This window comes from Grus americana, chromosome 15, assembly GCF_028858705.1.
Source record: "Grus americana isolate bGruAme1 chromosome 15, bGruAme1.mat, whole genome shotgun sequence".
NCBI lineage: Eukaryota > Metazoa > Chordata > Aves > Gruiformes > Gruidae > Grus > Grus americana.
In genome coordinates this window covers 2,177,408-2,199,205 of record NC_072866.1, presented here as the reverse complement: position 1 = coordinate 2,199,205, position 21,798 = coordinate 2,177,408, and the positions used below count along the sequence as shown (strand labels likewise).

Sequence of the window (21,798 nt, the reverse complement as noted above, 5' to 3'; positions counted from 1 at the left end):
GAAGTGTGCTGAATCTTTTTACAAAGTAGAAAAATAAGAACAAATCTTTGAGGAGACATGGCACATACGTCTCTGCTTCTGCACAGAAATGCAAGAAGATGGATTAATTCCATGAGCAGCACAAGAGAACAGAAACAGAATAAAAGAGGTGGCTGAAAATGAAAAAAGGCTAAGGAAACTGCAAAGACAAAAGACCCTTATTTAAATTCCTTGAATCCAATAATAAGTAGTGCATGACAATTTGTCAATAAGTGTGAGAAACTCACTCAAAGGAGGAGTCATGTGAGGACTTCTGACATCTCCACAGATGAGAGTTGATAACAGACAAATAATTCCATATTTTTCATACATTTCAAAGGGTTTCCACATCAAATGGGCAGGTGCTCCGCAAGTGGTAATTTCATCATCAATTAAGTGTTCAGTTCTGGCAATTCATTCGCTTCAGACTCAACAGCAAGCCTTTAAATTCCTTTTAACACAGAGAAAGATTTCTCAGGCCAGTGCCTGGCAGGAGACTCCTGCCAATTGCTCTCCAACCATGGCTCCGTATTATTATGGACACCGGGAGGCAAAAGGAACAGGAAGCTCAAGACAACAACAGGAGCTACAGAGCGCTCCTCTCCATGCAACTGTACACCTACCACACTGAAGCACAAAAAAATCCACGCAAACGACCAGCATTGCAGTCTGGAAAGGCTGGAGCGCTTCAACTGCTCAATGTCGCTTAATTAAAACTGTGTGCTTGGGTACAATCTTTAAATCACTTTTCTAATTAGGAAATGCACTCTGGCCCAGGTCACTAGCTGCGCAACGTCAGCAGGGTACCAAAACAGCTTTGAATTTAAGTGCACTAGAGATTAGTCTTGTTATTTAGCAACGGTCTCTCAATCAGAACAAAAATTCCTCCTAAAAACATGCACCTAGTCAAGGAAAGGGGTCTGGGAATCAGTTCTCAGTACTGAACAGCACGCAGAGTGCTGGATTAATCTAATTACATTGCTGTCGCTTTTTCCTGGCAAGCTATTTAACAAAATACACAGCAATGATAAAAAGAATTGACTCTCACTTCTACTACAGAAGATAATTAAGATTTGTTTGGTAGAACAAAAGACAAATCAGGGTTGAAAAAAAAAATCAACATAATTTTCAGTGGTTTTTGACAGTTGGAGACAGTGTGTATTAAAACGGATTAAATGTAATTATCCTAGTTACTTTTTCCTCTGTTGGTTCTGAAAATGACAAGAGATGATAAACATTAGGACAAGATGCAGCATCATTTTGGAGCAAATTGCTTTTTTTCAAGCATGTAATGAACGACCCACAGTTTTGCTTCACCAACAAGCAGCTGAAGGTGATGAAGCACCACCTGAAAAGCAGATCAAGACTGCCAGAAGAAGTGAGAGAAATGCCCTGGTGTTCCCGGTTGGCGAGAAACTAAACTGAAAAGGATTGAGCAGTGCACCATCTTTTTGAAATTAAAAAAAAAAAAAAAAAAAAAATCCCTTCACTGATTTGGAAATAGGAGTGCACCAGCAAGTCTCTTGGTTTAGTTGAGACCCAGATTCTTCATCTTCTTTCAGTTACCAAGTCCTGGAGCCTGACTTTGAGCACTGACATCTCATAATGACTTCAAATAATAGTTTGGACTCCAGCACTCCTGAAAATCTGGCAGTAAAAGAGTTACACAGAATCATAGACACAGCCTCCTCTTCTACCAAAGCAACAGCTTCCACAACAAAGCAGTCACGGCCACCTGAGTCACTGTATTGCTGCCACAAAGAGATGGCTGGAGTCTCATCCTTTAAATATTCTAAGTATTTTTAGATACTCCAATTTTCTGTTCTTGATCCTCTTGCTTCTCTCTCCAGTTCTGAAGATTCTTCAACTGCCAAATGTACCTCTCCCCCCCCCCCCCCGCTTTTTTTATTTTTGTTATTTTTGGTCTGGCCAAACACTCCCTAGTGAAAAGATTTAGCAGACTAATATACAGGAAGTGAAATGAAATGAACCTAGGGTACTTTCAGGGTCAAGCTCAAGCTATACAACTAGACTTGACAGGTAAACTTCATGTTGGTTTAAGCTAACAATGTTAAAAACAATGTTTTTAACAGCTACAGCACAAGTAACTTGATCACTTGAGGTCATAGCTAGAGACACCCAAGTACAGACCACCAGACATGGCAAGAAACACATTCCACATGCAGAAGACCTGATGGCATTTTGCTTTTAGCATAAAACACATCTTAAAGATGTTTCCAGTTCTGACACCTGTTAATAATGTGTACTGCATATAACAAGTGATAGAAGTGTGCAGAGAAAAAACTGATCTTTCTGTCACAAGCTTTTACACTCTTTAATTCTGCACAATGCTGAAGCATTGTTACCTGCTTATCCTAGTAAATGAAAAGCCAAGCCATATGGGTAGATTTTCCAGGTGTCTCACAGAAAGAAGGAGAAAAAGGGAAATAAAAAGTGTTCTCCATATTCTAAGCACGGGCGCAGCCCTGAATGACAAAGGCTTTTTCGTCGTCTTATTATCTTTTAACAAAAATCCCCTGAAGAGCTGTACGCCAACTCATTACTAACTTCTGTGCATGAATTTATAAACAGTTTCAGGTAGCTCAGTTCAAAACATTTCTACTTTTGGTATTAAGTCTCAATGGCATTTGAACAGAAGGGAAAAATTAGATTTTAGGCTTCATTTCAAGTTTATGATTTAATGGAGAACTTGGTTTTGGCCAAAGATATGGGGAAGAACTAGAACATTATAAAACAAGACACACGAAAATCCCAAGCTGACTACAGATTAGAAATACATGAAATAATGTCTATGGAGACAGTGCTTATAAAAAGGGAGGTTAATGGGAAATTGGTTCACAATGATTAACAAGTTGTCAAATGCCCATGGTCTCTTTTAAAAGACAGGTTATTTTATCCCTCAAGCAAATAATGCAGCAAAATATTTGAGCTTTTGACAGAATACAGCATGCCTTCTCCTATGTCCAAAAGGTGATGGAAATGACCATATTTTCTCCAGACGCAGAAGGGCCTGAAGCCTGGTTACAGAGCCCCTGTACGCTGTACTGCGTAATGCTGAGACGTGCCAGAACAGAGCACAAGGTTTCTCGGCACAATCAGTTCTACAGAATAACACAGCTTTCTAAAAAGATCCCACAGATGCAATAGAGACAGATCAAAGGAGAAGAGGGACTATAAAGTTACTGTGCCTTATTTGCAGCCTAAGCACAGGTCACAAACTTTTACTATAACACAAGTATGAATACTTTAAAGGAGAACGCTAAAAAACTTGGGGTGAAATCACTTTACTTTTCAAATCAGTAGGCACAGACATGGCAAAAGCAAAACGTGCAGAGCCAGAGAGAAGGAACATTATGCACAGCTCTCCCATATTTCTGCCAGGAACAAGAGTAAGTTGTGTTGACAAAATAAAACATGATCTGCATATGAAAGATAGGATGAATCAGAAAGAGGAAGCACTGGTTAACTCAAGGGATAGTGCACCCACTGGTATTAAGGTCCAAGGGGAGAGCTGTTCTTCACTGAAAACATGTTTCAGTGAATGAAGATACACCGGGTAATGACTGTGAGAAGGATGAAAAGCCAGCAAGTAAAACATGAAGCTACAGAAAGCTGAATGAAAGGCTGGCTGAAAGTGCTGCAGTCTAATAAACACCCAAAGGGAAGCATGGAGCAAGATGAGATACAGATGCAGATTATCCAGCAGGATACAAAATAGAGAATCGCACTGAACTGATACAATTCAGCAAGTCAACGGAAAAGAGAATTTCTGCCAAACAAAACTGAAGTCTGTGCAAGCGAGGATTCCAGCATATCTGATCTTTTCACTGATACTCTTTGCTGTTTTCATTGAAGAGGACTACTACGAGGAAATTGAAGAGCCTTGTACTAAGAAACCCTCATACACCAGTTTTTGGCAGACGATAAAAACCAAGCACCTAAAAATTCTTAGCACATATGTTGTATGCAGCAAAAGGAAGATTAGAAATGCTGAAAACATTCTTCATGAACAAAAACCATCGACTGAAAACGAGTCAGGGGGAGTCAGAGACTGGAAAGGGACATCATTACACTGGTTTAACTTAACGAACTCAAAAAATAAAGCTGCCTGTCCAAGTGCAGTCACACTTACTGGATTGTCAGTTAACTGCCAGTCATTTGGAGCTGGCTCTACAGCTAGTAACGCGCTGCTTTGGCAAAGAGGTATTAAAACATTTTCTGTTATAAGGCCAAGAACTACAGGATATACAGTCTTGCTGAGCATTTCTAAGATATCTTACCTCAAACATCTCTTGCTCTGTCCGTCGATGTTCATCCAGGAGCTGCTCCATGTAGGTCAGATTATGGAATTTTTCTAGATAACTACTGTATTGTTTCTGCAGTTGCTCCTCAATCTTCTCATACTCATCCATAAAAGCAGGGCTGGAGAGAACAAGCACAAACTACTCAGTGAAATACTGACCTGTATATGCAGAATTCTGAAATAAACATTTTTGGTATTGCAGCTTCCTTTTCATGTCTACTAAACCAATCTAAAAGGACGCTTTGTTTTTAAGGTTCCACACTACTTCAGAGACTAAAAGCGTAAGACAAAAAACCCTCATTAAACTATCCTGCAAAAATTACATATAGCAAAGGAAGGGTTATTGTGTACCCACCACTATTCCCTTCTAAACAGGCAGAAAGGCAGCATTTTGGCCCCTTTAGCAGGCAAATCTAAGTTAATTACCCTGCTGTTCCATGACTCCAAAAGAACTAGCTTGTAGCATGACTGGTAAATCACCTACTGTGCTGGAGACTTGCTACAAAACTGTGCTGTCATTACAAGCGTAACTAGACTTGACACCAGTAAGTGCTGATGTCCTTATAAAACAGAGCTAACTCTTGCACCCCAAAGAACACTACTGCTGTCTGATGCTTCAGCATGACCCAATACACTTCCTCCAAAGTGTTATTGATCCAAATGTATTTAAGAATCAATGTCATTCCTTCCACCACTCATTTTTCTAATATTTCCTCTTTTTTTTTTTTTATATGAGGTCAAAAATAGACCATGATCTTGTAGGTTGTATAAACCTGCAGTTTAATTAAGGGCAAGAAATCAATCTGAACATCTTGATTTTATGGCAGGCTGTATCACTGCCTAGAGGAACTGATCCTAACAAGTGATGAACTTTTTTTTAATCGGTGGCTAAGAATGCTAGAAGCCTCTGGGAACAGAGGGGATGTTTGCACCAGTTGTCATTTTCAAGAGAACTACCTGACACAATCTATGGCTAATGACCAAGGAAAAGAAAAGACATGCTACCTGACCATTTTGTACAGCTCAAGCAGCAATTAAGCAACCCCAACAAATAATATTTCGGCCACTTTTAACAGCTTGAAATTCTGATTTCAAAGACGTGGTAATAGAAAAATGAACAATTACAATCCAGACAGGGCATTTCTGGAGAAGAGAACCTCTCTCTTCCGTAGGCCATCATCTCAGCCTCATTACAGACTTCACTCCTCGGTACTCTAAGCATTAACAATGCACAGTTCCATCATTTATGCTAAGACTCATTTATGCAGTAGGTAATCAGTTCATAATCTTTACCGAACACTTTGTAGAGTCTGCAGCCTCTTCTGGCTTCTTTCCAGTTCCAATTTTCGTTTTTCGATCTTGGCTTCCAAATTGGCTTCATCCAAAGCCACATTATTCAACATGCCTTTAGTCTTTTGGACTTGTTCCTAAAAGAGAAGGATGGTGAACCATGGCATGCACTGGAATAATTAGAATTATCTTTCAGACGCTGACCATTCTTCTGTATAATCTCACATCTCAGGTTACCAAACAACCTTGTGACAATGAGCTAGAACATAAACTGGCCAGGCAATGAAAATTATCTTCAAGATAAGGGTCACTTTTTAAAAGAACTTACTCCATCCAAATACCTTCATCCTTTTCTAAGTCTTGTTTTATCCACCTTTTCAAAATCTGGGAAGCATCCTGAACATTGCAACACGTGCTATAGGAATCAGGAGGGGGAAGTGGAAATATTCCATTTTATTAAAATGAGCCGAGTATGTTCAGTGCGCTCATGCTCTGGAAACCAGAGCTTTCACTCTTTGAGTGAAAGAGAGAGAGGACTTCACACTTGCTGAAATTCCAGCAGTAACTGTTAGGTGCTGCTCAGCTATAATAGGTCATTTCATTAACTCGCCCAGAACTAAAGCAGCTGAGGTACGTTACAGATATTTCCCAAAGAGCCAGTTGCTCTACTATGCTGCTGCTAGTTTATTAGCACTACTGTGTAGAACAGCAATGTGTATTAACAACATTCAGAATTCATACAGACTGTGAGGAGGAGCAGAAACATAAGGAAAGATTGCCTGGAGTATCTATTGATTATGCATTGGGTGTTTAAATCTGGAACTCCACTTCTTGTAATTATATAATTGGATTGGATACAGTTTGCAGTTAAATAACTTATAGTAATCACTAGGACTTAATTAACTACCATTCTTGCACAGTGGCTGTGAGTGCAGCTAAAGGTTCAGAAATACAGGAGCCCAGGCACTGGAGCAGGGACAGTGTTGGCAATACTGGGACAGACAAAAGGGCCTCTGGAATGAGAACCATAATGATGCACTGCCACGGCACTAATTAGCACAGGGCCCGTTCTTCTCACTGCTTGGCCAGCTCAGCCATCTGCTTCCAGAGCCCAACTTCAAAACTCCAGAGGTACCAGCACATTTTGAGTTACCTCGCAGCCCTGACTCTGCAAACTTTACATGGCTTAGACAATGTGGGTGGGATTTACATTTCTGTGCTGATTTAGGCAATTTTTATCCCTCCTGTAGAGCTTCTGGGGTGACTACTGAGCTCCTAACACAGGCAGGGAACATGACTAAAATGCGGAGGGTTTTTCTGTCGTTTTCTCCAAAGACAGAGGCCAAGGGAGGTCAAGTGCAGTTCTCTGATCCATCAACTGGAGGAATGTTCTGGGTATTGAACCAACACAGTTACAGAGTGCAACAGTCTGAAAGCAGAGCAGGTCTTAACATGTTCTCCTAGGTAGTGCTGCTAAAATCGTTTATCCTTTCTGCTGCAGGCTGTGATTTCTGACTGACAGCTCACAATCATCACTGTGCAGACGCCTCCCTCACTGCCAGGAAAGCGATCCATTTCAATTAACATGCTTATTCACTTTGAACGCAACAGATTTCCCCAATAAACCAGAAAGATCATCAGCAACCATATTCATTACCACGACAGAAGGAGTCATCACAGACTGATCACTGCCTTGATGAGCTTCTGTTCACACATGTGATGTCACCTAAAGACCAAAGTCTGTGTTAGCCATTCACTGGGTTCAACATTAGCTATTAACTAACCAGGTGCAGCACTGCTTGGCCCAGCCAGCTGAAGGTGCTGTGTGCTTTGGCACTCTTAACCCCAGGCTGGTGATAAAAAGAGTTATGTTCCTCTTGCAGGAGAGGAATGATAATTTTGCAATTAAATACATATAATTTTGCTTACTAGAACACAGTCAATGGCGATTTTCATCACCTTCTCAGCCTCATTTATCTCCAAAGGTCTGGCAATAGATTCTGTTCGTGCTTCCTACAAAATAAAAAATACACCAATATATTTAAATTTTACACAAAGGAACTAATACATGCAGAACTGATTGTGATCAAGCAACAATGATATGATCATCTGCATAATAAATGGCATAGGATTTAATATACATTCACCAAGGCTCAGATGATTTAAAGAACAGGAGATGATGAAAAAATCAGTTACGTGAAGCTGGGATTAACACCGAGTAATTAAGGTATCTTTTCAAAACAAGATAAGTGCTACTGTCTGAACCGCAAGTATTCTTAAATGCAGATTTTTGGAAACCGCATTGGTCATTACATGTTGAGCAAGGTATGCAATGTAGTACGGAAGATTTCATCATCTTTACAGCAAGACCCATGAAAACAATAGTGCAGGTAGATGAGCAGTGTCACAAAAATTGTGGAGCTCATAACTCAGCCAGGCAGCTGGGTCACTCGGCAGGTGCCTCCTACGCCCACGTGAAAATCAGATGATGCAGATGTGTGGGCTTCTCCAATTCCAATAACCAAGTGGTTCAGAATCCTCATCAAAACAGCAATCCCTGTTTAGATCCCAAAGGATGAAAAAAACCTCATCCATCCTCGGCAGTTTTGGGGACAGATGGGCTTAGGGGTATTCAGCATGCACTTGTCTGTATGATGTCTTACAACCCTGAGCTGGTCATTATATGAAAACATTGGATTACTTGTTTGCTACTGGGAGGAGAGGAGGGAGGTTTTTGCAGCTAAAAGTCTTTAAAATCATCTTATGTTGGCACACCATTTGGTAACAGGTGGATAAAGATGGAAATAGCATCTCTCTGGAGAACATCTGACTAAGAATCTAAAAATGCTTCATACACATTGCAACAGGCTGTACCCAGCCTACTACAAGATGAATTCTGGCAGCAGATACAATGACTTTGTTAAGTTACCATGCCAGACACTCCAGGCTGCATAGGCAAGTACTAGCAGAGGTAGCCTAGCTCCGTCCCCACCAGCTCAAGTTCAGGGAGTTGCATGGTGAACTCAATCAAGGAGCTCATCCAGCCAAAAAAATCACCTTTTTGTGCTGAGCTTAGTCCTCTGCTGGATCAGTTCCCTGAATGAGCCCACACAAAGGCGCTTTTTTCTGGCAAAAGAAAAGAAGTAGAAGAAATATTATGTTGGGGATAGTGACAGGAGCTACATCTGTTAGTGGCAGTGACAGCTTACACTGCCCAAAGTGCTTGTGAACATTCCTCTGTCCACGCAGAAATACAAGCTCCAAGCAGCAGAAAGTTAATTTGGATGAAAATAAGATACAAAGAGTCTGCACAACACATATCTCCACAGGTAGACCCTTCTGGAGGAAGGCCCAACAAGAATAATGTAGCTCGGTAGCTACTCTGAGAACATTATGGATTTAACAAGCTCAACAAAATGCCAAATAAACACTTGTGAGGACTTTGCCTGAACTGAACTGGTAGCCAGGATCAGCCTGGTGAAGACACTGCCCTGCCGACTGTACTCGGTTCTTCTGATGGCAACAGTGAGATCTCTGCTACAGGGCGAACATAATTCAAACAAAATAGTTTATCACTCAGCAGGAGGAAGGAAATTATTTTCCTTCCCACTTTTAAAACAGATAAAAGAAACAGCAAGGACCTTAGTTTTTAATGATAAAAACCTCCCCTTACCAATTTCCTTTCAGTAGCCTGGTAAAACACGCACAGAACATGCACGAGTCACCATGGTGTGTGTTGGGTCAGGGTAACTGATGGGGTTTAGATAAACTTCTGAAGATCTACCCTTTTATTCATAGTTATGCAAGTTTAATGTCTTGTCGTCTTCTACCTTCCCTCTACAACCCATGGAAGCTTCATGTACAGACCACAATCTTCACGCAGAAATCCACATCTTTTTCTAGGATGAGGTTCAGTCCTACAGTCACACCCGCTTGGATAAACGTGTTAGGCCAACGAAGAGTAGTGCAAAAGTAGAAATTTGTATTTTCAGACTGCTGAACCGGGGCTAAATTGGAAAGGGAGGTGGTCAGGGCAGTTAACCTCCGCATACCCCAACAGACCAAGAGGAGAATCCAAGTGGACCATTACAGCTTCCATTATCTTAATATATAATGGAAAGATATTTGAAAAATAAATATAAGTGGAGGGTATCAAAGCTGTTGACAAATTTTTAATGGATGTTTGTAACAGCTTCCCTGGGTATCTGTCACTGGGCTATTTCCTGTTATCCTATGAAAACTCTCAAAGAGAAAACTTATTTTTAATATCTCTTTTCAGGAAAGACTCTGCAACTGGCCATATAGAAGACGAATAAAAGGAAGGCAGATCACGTTAGAAAAATAAATATCCCACAAAGATTATGAAGACATTAGGAAAAACTTTTACTTTAAAATACCACAGTTGGTCAATTTAAACATTGTTAAGCCATTAGCAAATTAAAGAAAATTAATTTAACAAAACCACTTTGACTATCTCCGACTCACCACATGAGCAAATGAAGCACATTTTTCCTCCATCCCAACTCATCCTCACTAATGTTTCTTACCCAATATAAAATATGCAGTAACATGACAACTGAGATTTTTAAAACCTGGCTTTACACAAAGACTCTTCTGTTCATGCTTAAATCTGTGGATACAAATAAGCTGCATATTTGAAGGCAAAACCAGTTTTTAAAATTTGTTCAAATACCAGGTATTACATTGCCACTGGCTGTATTCACAATTCCTTGTGCTCAAAAAAGGTGTGCAAACGAAACCGAGCTGAAAAATATGGCCTCATTCATTTTCTTTTAAAGTAATGTACTCTTTGCAATTAGGTGTACTAATCAGAATACGCATTATAATACACAAGAGGTTTCCTTTAAATTAACCATTAAAAATAGAGTTCTCGGGAGAGATGAAAAATATAGAAAAAAAACTATCAAGGCAAGAGGAGGTAAGAAGAACAATTTAGGACTATGCCTGGTAATTACAACTTGAGAAAACAAACATATACAAAACCAGAGAGGTATTCATGAACAAGCTGGTTGTTTACCTGCTTCCTTTTCAAAGTGTCCAAGAGCTCCCTGGCTATAGTTTTACATGATAAATGCTAATTAAAAATCAGGGAAGCCAAGTGTAAAATTATTTTGGATGAACTAAAGCTGACAATTATTAAAGAAAACAGACGAAGGCACACAAGTGACGTCATTTGCTGGCATTCTTTATCCTCCCTCGCTGGACCAATATTTGGTGCTGCGTGGAAGGGCTGAGGCTTTAATTCTTCAAGTTCTGAATCTCACTTTGGACAAAGCCAATTGGAAGTACTAACAAAATAGTTGGCTGGTTTAGACTTGAAAACTTTGTTTTCTTCTGAAATGAGAATTTCATTACCAAGTAAGAAAGATTTCTAATCAAAGACTAGCTGACTGCCCAATCAAGCAGAACAGAGCACAGCCTGACTGGACATTCCCCACAGGAGGTGGAAAGTTAACAGTGAAGCCAATTCTGCCCCAATGGCACCAGTTTTGGCATCAAGAGTGAAGATTAATTTCCTTAGAGCAAAACTGTACTGCAGTCATTTCAGGAAATAACACTGGTCTTAAAGCCTTCAAAACGCCATCTGTCTAAAGAATTTACTCGTCTCAAATCTGCATCCCTGTTGAGTGATGGTCCCCTGGGTCAAACACCTGCAAGGAAGAAGGTCAAGCAGATCGCCAGAGCAGAAGCCCAAGGTTCTGTCCACAGGAATCAGATCAGCAGCCAGCCTTCCGGAGGAGGCAGCGAGCTGCAGTTCTGGCTGTTCAACCACCTTTTGGTGGAGAAGACAGCCTGACACAGGACCACAAGTTACCATTATTCTCACAACGCTCATGTCAGAGTCACAGTACAGCTTCTTTCTGCCAAAGGATAATGAAGCGACTGGTTCACCTAATCAGGAGTTCTACCTCGCTCAGCTAAAAAGCATCCTGTAGGATACAGATCCAGAGAGGGGAACCTTATCAAACTCTCTTGCAGCTTCACTGCCAAATACCCAGCTAAATGTAAAAAAGCTGTTTGAAATATAAAATGCAGAGAAACAGCACAGGACTTGCCTTAGCTGTCACTGAAAACCTGTTCTGCAAAGCTCCACAGCCTTAAGTTTCCTGGATGTGGTAACACATGGATCTCTCTACCCCTCCAGGATCATTAGGGAATACGTATCTTTTATTCAAACTATAGTACCTTTTAGGGTATATACACAGTCTCCAAAATACATACCAACATCCAGGCAACTCCACTGCCTGAACAAATGTGTCCACTGTCATCTTCTGGGTATGCCCTACGTCCTGTATTATATTTGCCAGCCCTCTTCAGATATCATGGACATCCTCAGACATCTGAAGTGAGACTAGACCCCTATGTCTCTCTGTCTACCAGAGTCCAGCCTCAAAATTGAAAATGTCCAGCCCCTGCTCCCAGACAAAAGGTGCCAGCACTGAAAGGTGTTTCTGGCCTGAAACTTCCCTCAGCAACCCTTTCACAGCCCCCCTAACATGGGGACTGCGGGCTCACCTAGCCACCTAAACAGTCCTAACAGACCCCTACGTCTCTCTCACTGTCTACCAGAGTCAGGCTTCAAAACTGAAAACATCCAGTGAATGCTTTACATGTCAAACATAAACCAAGAAATATTCTATACCAACAATTTAAACTGTTGAGAAGATAATATGAAACTCTCCAAAAGCCTCAAGAATTAGCAGTGAACACGACAGAGGGAACTGGTATGTTGTCAAGTATCATATGGGCTCCACAGTCCACGTACTGGCAGAGGGTCAAGATATGGCTCCCAGCATCTTCTGACCTTAGCAGAAACCGGTAACAAGAAACAGCCCTTTCTAGGCACATTGTACCTTTCTATGTGTGCAAGGTGTTACCATCTGATCCAGAATCCTTACATAAAGGATAATGTTGTGAGCCCTTTCTGAAATCTAGAAGCACTTTCATAGACTCAGTTGCAGCTTGGCTCATTTAGCTTAAAATTCAGACTCAGAATGGGAAATAGCTGTAGTATCGCTTGGCTGCCTACAGAAACCCAAAGAGCTTCTCTGAAAGTCAGCTGGGTGTCAAGGCAGCAGCAGCGATGCACTTGTCTGTGTGCGGAGATTCCTGCAAAGACAACCAAGGTGCAGATTTTGAGTGCGCTTGCTACTTGGCACTGCCTTACTGAGCAAATATGTTCATGTGCGAGAGGTAATCCATTCAACTTCCTTACACTCCTGCTGATACTCCTGTCTCCCCGGGTTAATGTGGAACACTGAAGGCATCCTAAATTCCCCACACTCCCTTGCTGCACAGTAATGTCACCATGCAGAAAGCCAAATGCACTCACTAGCCACAAAAAGTGAGGGCAGGAGGAGGCTACCACCTCTGCAAATGCACCCCACCACTTCCGTTACCAAGAATTTTCCTGCAGGAGCTTCGTACTTGGTTAACAATGAAGAACCACAACTGCAAAAACCATTCTGCAAATATGCCCAGTGAAGGATTTTCAACTGGTAATGGTTTTCCATCATTACACATCAAAACCTGATAAACCAGCTTCCTGCATGCTTGTTGTATGGATAACTGGATGCACATTTCTTCTGAACTGCAGTAACGAACCAGGCAAGTAATTAAGCATGAACCAGCACACAAGTCACTCATGATAAATGTGCTGTAACATACGTATATATTGATGTGCTCCAGGTCTAGCAGAGGTTTCTAAACACCTTTTTTTTGTGATAAGGATCAGAAATGGAAGCTTTTGTCTAACACACTGGTCTTTGCACCAAACATTTTTTGACCACAGGTTAAATCCTTCATTTTTCAGGAATTCGTAAGCCTGACGCGTACAAAAATTATCTCTGTTGCCTCCAGTCTTGTCCAGGAAGCATTTTACATCCCACGTTCCCTGCAAAGAGGGGGTTTGCAACTACTGCTGTCTCCGCAGGCAGTAAAACTCTCCTTTTGGAGAGTTTATTATTCAGGGAGTTTACTAACACACACTGGGATCACAGCTGGCCAATGTAGGGAATGGATCATTAGGCATCGTTATATATGAACAGAAAGGTACGGGAGGGATACTAAAAATAATCCAGACCTTTTGAAGGAATCTGATACTTCCTAACAGCCTGTTTTCCTCCTCAAGATGTTAAAGCTCAAGATAATTGAGAATTTTGCTGTTTCCAGGCTCCCATAAAGCTATACTACTTGCTTGCACGCTCAGCTCAGCAGTCCACCAAGGGAACCCACAGGAACATCTCCCTGTTCAGCAATGCAGAGCCTTCAAAGACAGTGCCCAAAACCCCCCGGCTATCCCAATGTGTAAAAAAGCATGCCACAAGGCCTGAGATAGAGAACTGACTGGAAAGCATAATTTTTCTGCAGACCAAAGAGAATGAGGCGGCCTGTCTAGACAGATAAAAAGTAATCTGAACATATGCTTCATGACAGAAGAAACCTCAAATACTGGCACACAGACTGCCGAGGCAAGAACTTTAAACCTTTCTGACAGGCACAAAGTTACACTGCTCTGTTCCCTCCCCACACACGCCTCCAGGTCCACCCGTCTTCTGATTCAAGAGCCAATTCCACTGAATTACCCTCAGCTCACAAACCCCAACACGTGCTTACTGTTATCTTCCTACATCCTTCAAAACCTCACCTTCAACTTCCTTCATTTAAGGTTTCAGGGCATGCTGCCTTGGTAAAGCTTGGATTAGTCCATAGGACTACAGGGTGTCACTTAATGGGTCCTTAACCAGGAGGTGGCCTGTGATGTCTCTTCCACAGTCTGGCAAGATGACACGAACATATCTCTTCTAGCAGAGAAAAAGCTAGGTTTGGGAGTGAATTTCCTAATATAAACAGATAGAAACATCCTTGGGCAGCATGGACAGGTGGAAGCTTGCTTTTGGGGTTTTTAAAGGGAAAAAGAGCGGGGTCATCAAAAAGGCAAGACAGCGAGTCAGGCAAAAATCTTTACAGTTTCTCCTTTTATCCACATTCTTCTGTAACAAAATTAGAAATAGAATTTCTGTTCCTTAGAGATAACATAGAGGAAAACTTCAGGAAGGGTTATAATTTTCTTAGGAAAAAAAAGCAACAAAAAGGAGTATATTTTTCAGCAGTAGCTTTCAGACCTCAAAGGTACATGAAGACATCATGCAAACTTGCAGCAAAGGCAGAAGCAGGCATTGGGTGTGCAGCAGTAGCACGCAAAGAGATGGTTCAAACTTTTAATTCACATCAAGCCTTTGACTTCAGTAAACATTGCCATACAACTTGGGTTTCCATTCTCAGCAAAGCTTAACCGGCAGTAAGTGGAGTGGCTGTTGTATTCCAGCAACAGAAATACCGGGTGGCTCTCTTTGGGCAGGAACAAAGGCATTTTAAATAGCCAAAAATAGCTAAAAATCTTTGTCCTTATGTTTAAGCCTCTTATGTAATTAAAATTTTGACATGGCTATACTTTGTGTCTCAGGAAGGAAGGTTAGGAATAATGAACAACCCAAACCTCACCAGATATTCAGAAGACAGTGTTTCTGATTTAGCTCAATTAAGTGGAACATCTTGCAGACGCACACAGGTTTTGACAAATGTCGTGACATGCAAAAGATGGTTCAAATGTGATTTTCCTCCCTGCCAAACTAGAATGATTTTTTTTTTCCAAACCAGTCTAGAACTGAGCCGCAAAAATTAAGAAGTTCCAACTCGCTGACAAAATAATCAATGCACTGACATGAGCAGACCCCAAACTGCAAGGAGAAATGTGCCACCCATCAATTTATATATATCAATTTATAGCTGATATAGTATCAAGTCTTCAAGCTAAATACTAATGGGAAGTTCACTACAAAATCATTTGTTACATAAAACACATATCTACAAGTGTTATATCCACACAGCATATAACCACGATTATGGTTACGGTGATCTAAAAATATTTGAATCAATACTGCTCTATATATCTTACAATTGCAAGGTTTAATTTTGGCTTCAGTTTTACATGGCTTCCCACTTTGCAATAAGCCCCTTTTCTCAAAACTGATAGGTTACGTTTTGGTTTGGAGCTGCACAGTTCAAAAAATTTGAAGCAAACTAGGTAATTGTCCAGAGTTCTGGCAATTTCAGGTTACAAATTTCTACTAGAAATAATTTTTTCCTCCCTGATGTGTGGCAACTTTGTAGCCAAAGCACAGGAAATGAGACAAATTAGTTTATCAGCCTCCCCCAGGCAGCATCTCGTACCCAGAACTAACATTTGGCAGATGGAAAATGTTTCCAATGTTACAAATAAAATAATTTTTTGTAGTTAACTTTCAAAGAGTACTGAATAATGCAGCTGTCACTCAAATCAGATCTACCTCTCTACAGAAAGAGTAGGTGGCAAGCTACGAGAGCATGAGCGGAGGGAGGAAGGGTTCTTTAATCAAAAAACTGTGAATAAAGAGATCCAAGCTATATGTCCTTAGTGGCAATTCTTTTCATTGTAACTAATACCGTCTCAGTTCCACGACTGGATCTAAACGCCTTTGGCTCTCCTAAGAGTTTAATTCAAGCATTTCACAAACTGTAGTCAGTAAAGAGATTCTTAGTGACTTCCCCCAGTTTTGAAACGAGCCTATACTGTGTGCATACATAACAATAACACTCCAAGCAATACCCTGTACTTCGAAATTTATCCTCCATAGATTGGGAAACACATTATCTGGCTTTAATCTACAAAATTACAGAAATTACCTTATTTACACAAGAGGATACACAAGGAATAAACAGTTTGTTCAAGGTCACAGAATAAGTGCCAAGAGCAGCGTTAGAAAACAAACCCAATGCGTTGTCCGTCTTCAGCACAAGCTAAGTACGTGAAAAAAAAAAAGATTATTTTCATCTTTCTTCAGTTTTACATGGCTTAGAGCTAATTAAGAGGTAAATAAAATGAAAACAACCTTGAGAAGGTCAGAAATCTTTATGCCTGCCACCAGCACAGAGGCAGTTTTATTTTGGAATTTTTCTGCTTCATTATCTTATTGCATCTAATAATTCAGCAAGCCTAAGCAAGGCAGCTTCTTGACAGGCTCCTGCTAATGTGTCCACAGGACCTCTGGCAGATGCAAAGTGGCAGGCATTCGGAGTCAGTCAGCTTCACTGAGGTATTATAAATAGCCGTGAATTTTTCCTTTCGGATTTCGGATGTTCAGTCTATGATAACTCAGGAGCATCCTTCCTCAACCAATCACAAAGTCATTACTGCTTTATCTTGCGCTAAAGAATTTTTTTAGATCACCTTGTCACTTCTCCCTCCACCCAAATATTCATCTCGGAAGTTTCCTCATGAACAACTGATCACCAGCTATTAGAGGGTGTAGGGGACCACTGACTTTTCTAGCAGCTTTTGGCCGTTCACAAGCTGTGCGGGTCCAGAGACAGTCACCGCGTGTCAAACCCAAAGCGAACGCATAGTGAAGTGGTCCTGCCTTTCACCTGACTGCCAACATTAATTCCACTGCTGCTTTTCTTGATTTTGGGCTTGACAGGCTTAATCACAGCACATTTTAAATTTCTACTTTTTTTAATCATCCTAAGCATTTAGTATAGAGTGTATGAAGAGACAGAGTGAGAGAGAAATCAAAAATCTTCCACCCCTACCTCAAATCCAAATCAACACCCATCTTCCCCATCCAAAAAAATGAAGTTAGAAAACAGATTAAAGAAAACCACACTCAAAGTGTTCAGCTACTCATCCAAAGCTAGATGTAAATATTCTAAAAATTAAGGCTACATGGTCATGCACAGCAGAGAAAGTCCCCCTGGCAGTAAAGGAGACAATGAAGATGAAGACATACATCTCTGTGCATAGAATTTGCTTTTTTTTTTCCCACTATGTTCTACTAAAATTCATTCATCACCTCCACTACAGTCGTGACACGTATCAAGATTACAATGATTTTTTCACATGAAGAAACAATTACAGAGTGTTAGGAACCAGCATATTCAGAAACAGACTCTACGAGTTCCAACTTTGCCATTTCTGTGCTCTAAGACTTGGACCAGTAAGATTGGAAACTGCAAACTATCTTGCAAATGTAAGGATTAAATGTGTTTTAAACTAAAAATTCTGTGACTCTGCCATTGCACTGCCAGAGGAAACCAATAACCTATACTGTGCTCATCCACAGCTGGTCTAGAAACAATACGTCTTCAATGGAATCCAACATTTGAATCCAACGATCAAGATCAAGAAAGGCTTTTCATCCCTTTCTCCTTAGTGCTGAATTGTTCCTGTTTAACAGTTACCTGGCAGTGCAGGTGACACAGCCGTAATAACACACATGCATCGCCTGTACTTCTCCCTGTCCACAACTGATGCTCTACAACCCACTGCACAAGTTGGGATCTGCAGAAAAGGAAATCTCTACAGATCTGCAGGGCTGGAACCGAGCGGCTTCTCTTCACGTTTAAGCTTTCTGCTGCTTTAGGGTTGTTAACCAGGAAATGCCTTCCTCTTTTTTTAAAATATAAAATCTGATTACTTTTTTAAGCCAAAAATTACATTTATGATTTTAATCTGATGAGAAAAGTATAGCTTTTGGTATTTTTTTTTTTTTTTTCAAAATCTTAACTAACATCATAGTCTGATTTCAGCAAATGAATACCTGTAGGTTTTGTTTCTTCCTCTGTTCTTAAAGTATTTTTTATATTATAGATTAACTTTGAGAGCAGTTTACGTATACATAAAAACTATATATTTAGTCAGGAAAGAATGTATTTGCAAAGGCATCAGAAAGGCACAGTATCACATTTCCAAGAAAATAAATACAGACTTAAACTCTTCCCAATAAATACGCATATATATTTACATCACTATGTATCTACGATACATCTAATAGAACCATTCCCTTAATAAACTCTTCTCTAGCTGATACGTGTTTTCATTCAGAAAGTAATTTATTAAAATGTGTTCAATGACCTGGTGCAATAAAATTTATCTAACATATAGGCTTTTTTAAACAGTCTCTCTACAAATTATGGCAGAGAGAACTCCAATAAAGAAAGTAAAGGTTGTGACACAAATTAAAGTCAACATTTCTACAGGAAATAATGAGTTTTACTTCGCTTTTCCCAATGATCTTTCCCCAAAAGGTGCTCAGACTGTGGGAACACACCTAGTCAATCCATTAGTGCCAAATGTTGGCATTTCTTTTACAGTTACTAGAAAAATGAAGCAGTCTTCACTTAGGACAGAAACAAGCTGTATCATCAGTCTGTCTAAGCCTAGGTACCAAGATTCTTCATTTAAATATTTGGAAATGGATGGATTGGAGGGGGAAAAATGGTTCAGGGAACATAAGACTACCATGTTTTCAAATCCATTAAAACAGTGTCACAGCTGTCGATACATTTTAGTATATGCGACAGGTTTCAGGATATAAAATGTGATGAAAAAATAAACCATACTGCTCTCCTACCGCCCTTTAACAGCACAATCCCTCTGCCAGTGCAATTTATTGTGTGCATTACTTAGCCATACAACGTCAAAAGAAAATAAGCAATGGAAATCCATAACCTTCACAGGCTGGAGAGGTGGGCCCGTGCGAACCGCACGAAGTTCAACAAGGCCAAGTGCAAGGTCCTGCACGTGGGTTGGCGCAATCCCAAGCACGACTGCAGGCTGGGCGAGGAATGGATTGAAAGCAGCCCCGAGGAGAAGGACTTGGGGGTATTGATTGATGAGAAGCTCAACATGAGCCGGCAGTGTGCGCTTGCAGCCCAGAAAGCCAACCGTGTCCTGGGCTGCATCAAGAGAGGCGTGAGCAGCAGGTCGAGGGAGGGGATCCTGCCCCTCTACTCTGCTCTGGTGAGACCCCCCTGCAGTACTGCGTCCAGCTCTGGGGGCCCCAGTACAGGAGAGACATTGAGCTGTTGGAGAGAGTCCAGAGGAGGCCACGAAGCTGATCAGAGGGATGGAGCACCTCTCCTGTGAGGACAGGCTGAGAGAGTTGGGGTTGTTCAGCCTGGAGAAAAGAAGGCTCTGGGGAGATCTAATTGCGGCCTTCCAGTACCTGAAGGGGCCTACAGGAAAGATGGGGAGGGACTGTTTATCAGGGAGTGTAGTGACAGGACAAGGGGGAATGGGTTTAAGCTGAAGGAGGGACGATTTAGGTTAGATGTTGGAAAGAAATTCTTTACTGTTAGAGTGGTGAGGCACTGGAACAGGTTGCCCAGAGAAGCTGTGGCTGCCCCTGGCTCCCTGGCAGTGTTTAAGACCAGGTTGGATGGGGCTTTGGGCAACCTGGGCTAGTGGAGGGTGTCCCTGCCCATGGCAGGGGGGGTGGAACTAGATGATCTTTGAGGTCCCTTCCAACCCAAACCATTCTATGATTCACATTAAAATATAATACAAGTAACCTTAGATTAACAGCAACTAATTTGATATCTACAGACAAAGCTCTCATTCCCCAGACAAAGCCAGAATTAACTGCGCTTCTACTTCTGCCCACCTGATTCCAGGTGGGAAGGGAAGGCAGAGGATGCCATCCATGTCATCTTCTGTGCACCTCACCAACTCTGTGAAGGATCCAAGGAAGATGCGTGAAATAAAGAAGGGCAATTCCTTATCACCCTCAACACTGGCTACTTAGCAAGAACTGCAGCTCCACTGACTTCCGTGGGCATTATCAGACCTAACAACAATGGAAGAAAACAGCAGCATTTGGCTGTAAGCCTCTCATTCGATGAGCAAATTTCATACTTCAAGTGATAGGCAGAGTTGGGTGCTTGTAATTAAGAAAGGAAAACTTGACAAATTTCACTGAACAACTGGTTACTGCAACTGCACGGCTTTCAACCCAAAACCTATTTGCTCTGCTACAGACTCAAGTCTCAAATTTGTCACACGCTTCTGTACCAAACTTGGCATTTAAGACACAAGCCAAAAATGGGTCCTTCAGGTTTAACAAATCACTGAAGAAGGCTGGGACCAGTCACAAATCATAAGGAGCAGAGCATGAAAGTCTCTTCTGCTGCTCTCCAGAGGTTCTCACTGTGTTGTCATAGTGTCACCTTCTGCTTTTAGGATATAAACTCAGAGCTAATGAGACAGAAGCAAAGGTCATCTTTCCTAAGACAGGATTTCTTAAAGACAACACGTTCAATCTGTCAAACCTTTTTGCAAAATAAAAACTGTGCACCCATAGGGGATTAGTTAGCCCCATCTTGTGCTCTCAGTCATTACGCCACGAGAAACATGCGCTCACTACTGTATATAAGAAATACTGTCCTTTTAAAAATTGCACCTTTAAATAGTCTTCCCCTGAAGATTTCTTGATGGACGCAATGAGAAGTGGCTGCACTGAAGCACTTATCTCTTGATTTTTCATTTCCTGCTTTCAGCACACTACACTTGTGCAAGTCCCTTTTCTAGGGCCCAGTTCTAAAGTCAGTTGGACTCCTAAAAGCCTCGACTTAAAGTGATTAAGCAATGCCCATTTTCAAACCAATGCTTGAGTACTTTTTTAAAATGTTGCCTTATACTGGCCTATATTTGACTTTTTAGTGCAGTTCTTAGGGATGCTGTACACAGAAAAAAGGGTTTAATGCTCCAAAGCAAATATTAACATGTTAGGTAGCATTTATGTGAAAACTATTTCAAAGCCAAGAAATTAAGCAAAGAATGCAAGATGAGAAGTGACTGATTAACAGTTTTGTGACAACTGTGTATGTTGAATTGAACTGGCTTAGCACTTCTCTCTCCCTTTTGAAATATTAATGCCTTCCACACTGCTGCATACCATGCTGACTTATGTATCTAGCAGAAAAGGCAGTGCTCCACAGATAATCTTCCCTGTATATCACCTACCCTTTGAAACACTTGTACTTCATCAAACAAGGATCTGGGAGCATTAATCGTCAAGGCACACAGTCTATAGCTCTTACAGGGTGCACTTCCTACAGCTCAGATATTGCAAATCTGAAGATTACCAAAACCAGTAGTAGAACATTCAGGGTTCCCCTTCTTTAAATGTCTATTTTCAGACAATGAATAACCTCCAGCACTGCAGATAAATGCATTTCAGAAAATAATTGAAAGACTTGTTGGCAGTGTTTCAGGACACTTCCGTGACTTCATGCAACAGCTTGTGATTTTACAGCTAAGCTGAAGA

General features: G+C 41.0%; 1 protein-coding gene across 7 annotated transcripts in view; it reads right to left on the bottom strand.

Annotated features, from left to right (window-relative positions):
• The window catches only part of CLUAP1 (clusterin associated protein 1), a 76,742-nt gene that overhangs the window by 41,265 nt on the left and 13,679 nt on the right, over positions 1-21,798 (bottom strand). For all 7 annotated transcript variants that reach the window (XM_054843467.1, XM_054843468.1, XM_054843465.1 and 4 more), the window contains exons 6-8: positions 7,562-7,645; positions 5,636-5,769; positions 4,320-4,461 (exon numbers count right to left, since the gene is read on the bottom strand). In XM_054843467.1, coding sequence (XP_054699442.1) covers positions 4,320-4,461; positions 5,636-5,769; positions 7,562-7,645 — 360 coding nt within the window. The remainder of the gene's footprint in view (positions 1-4,319; positions 4,462-5,635; positions 5,770-7,561; positions 7,646-21,798) is intronic.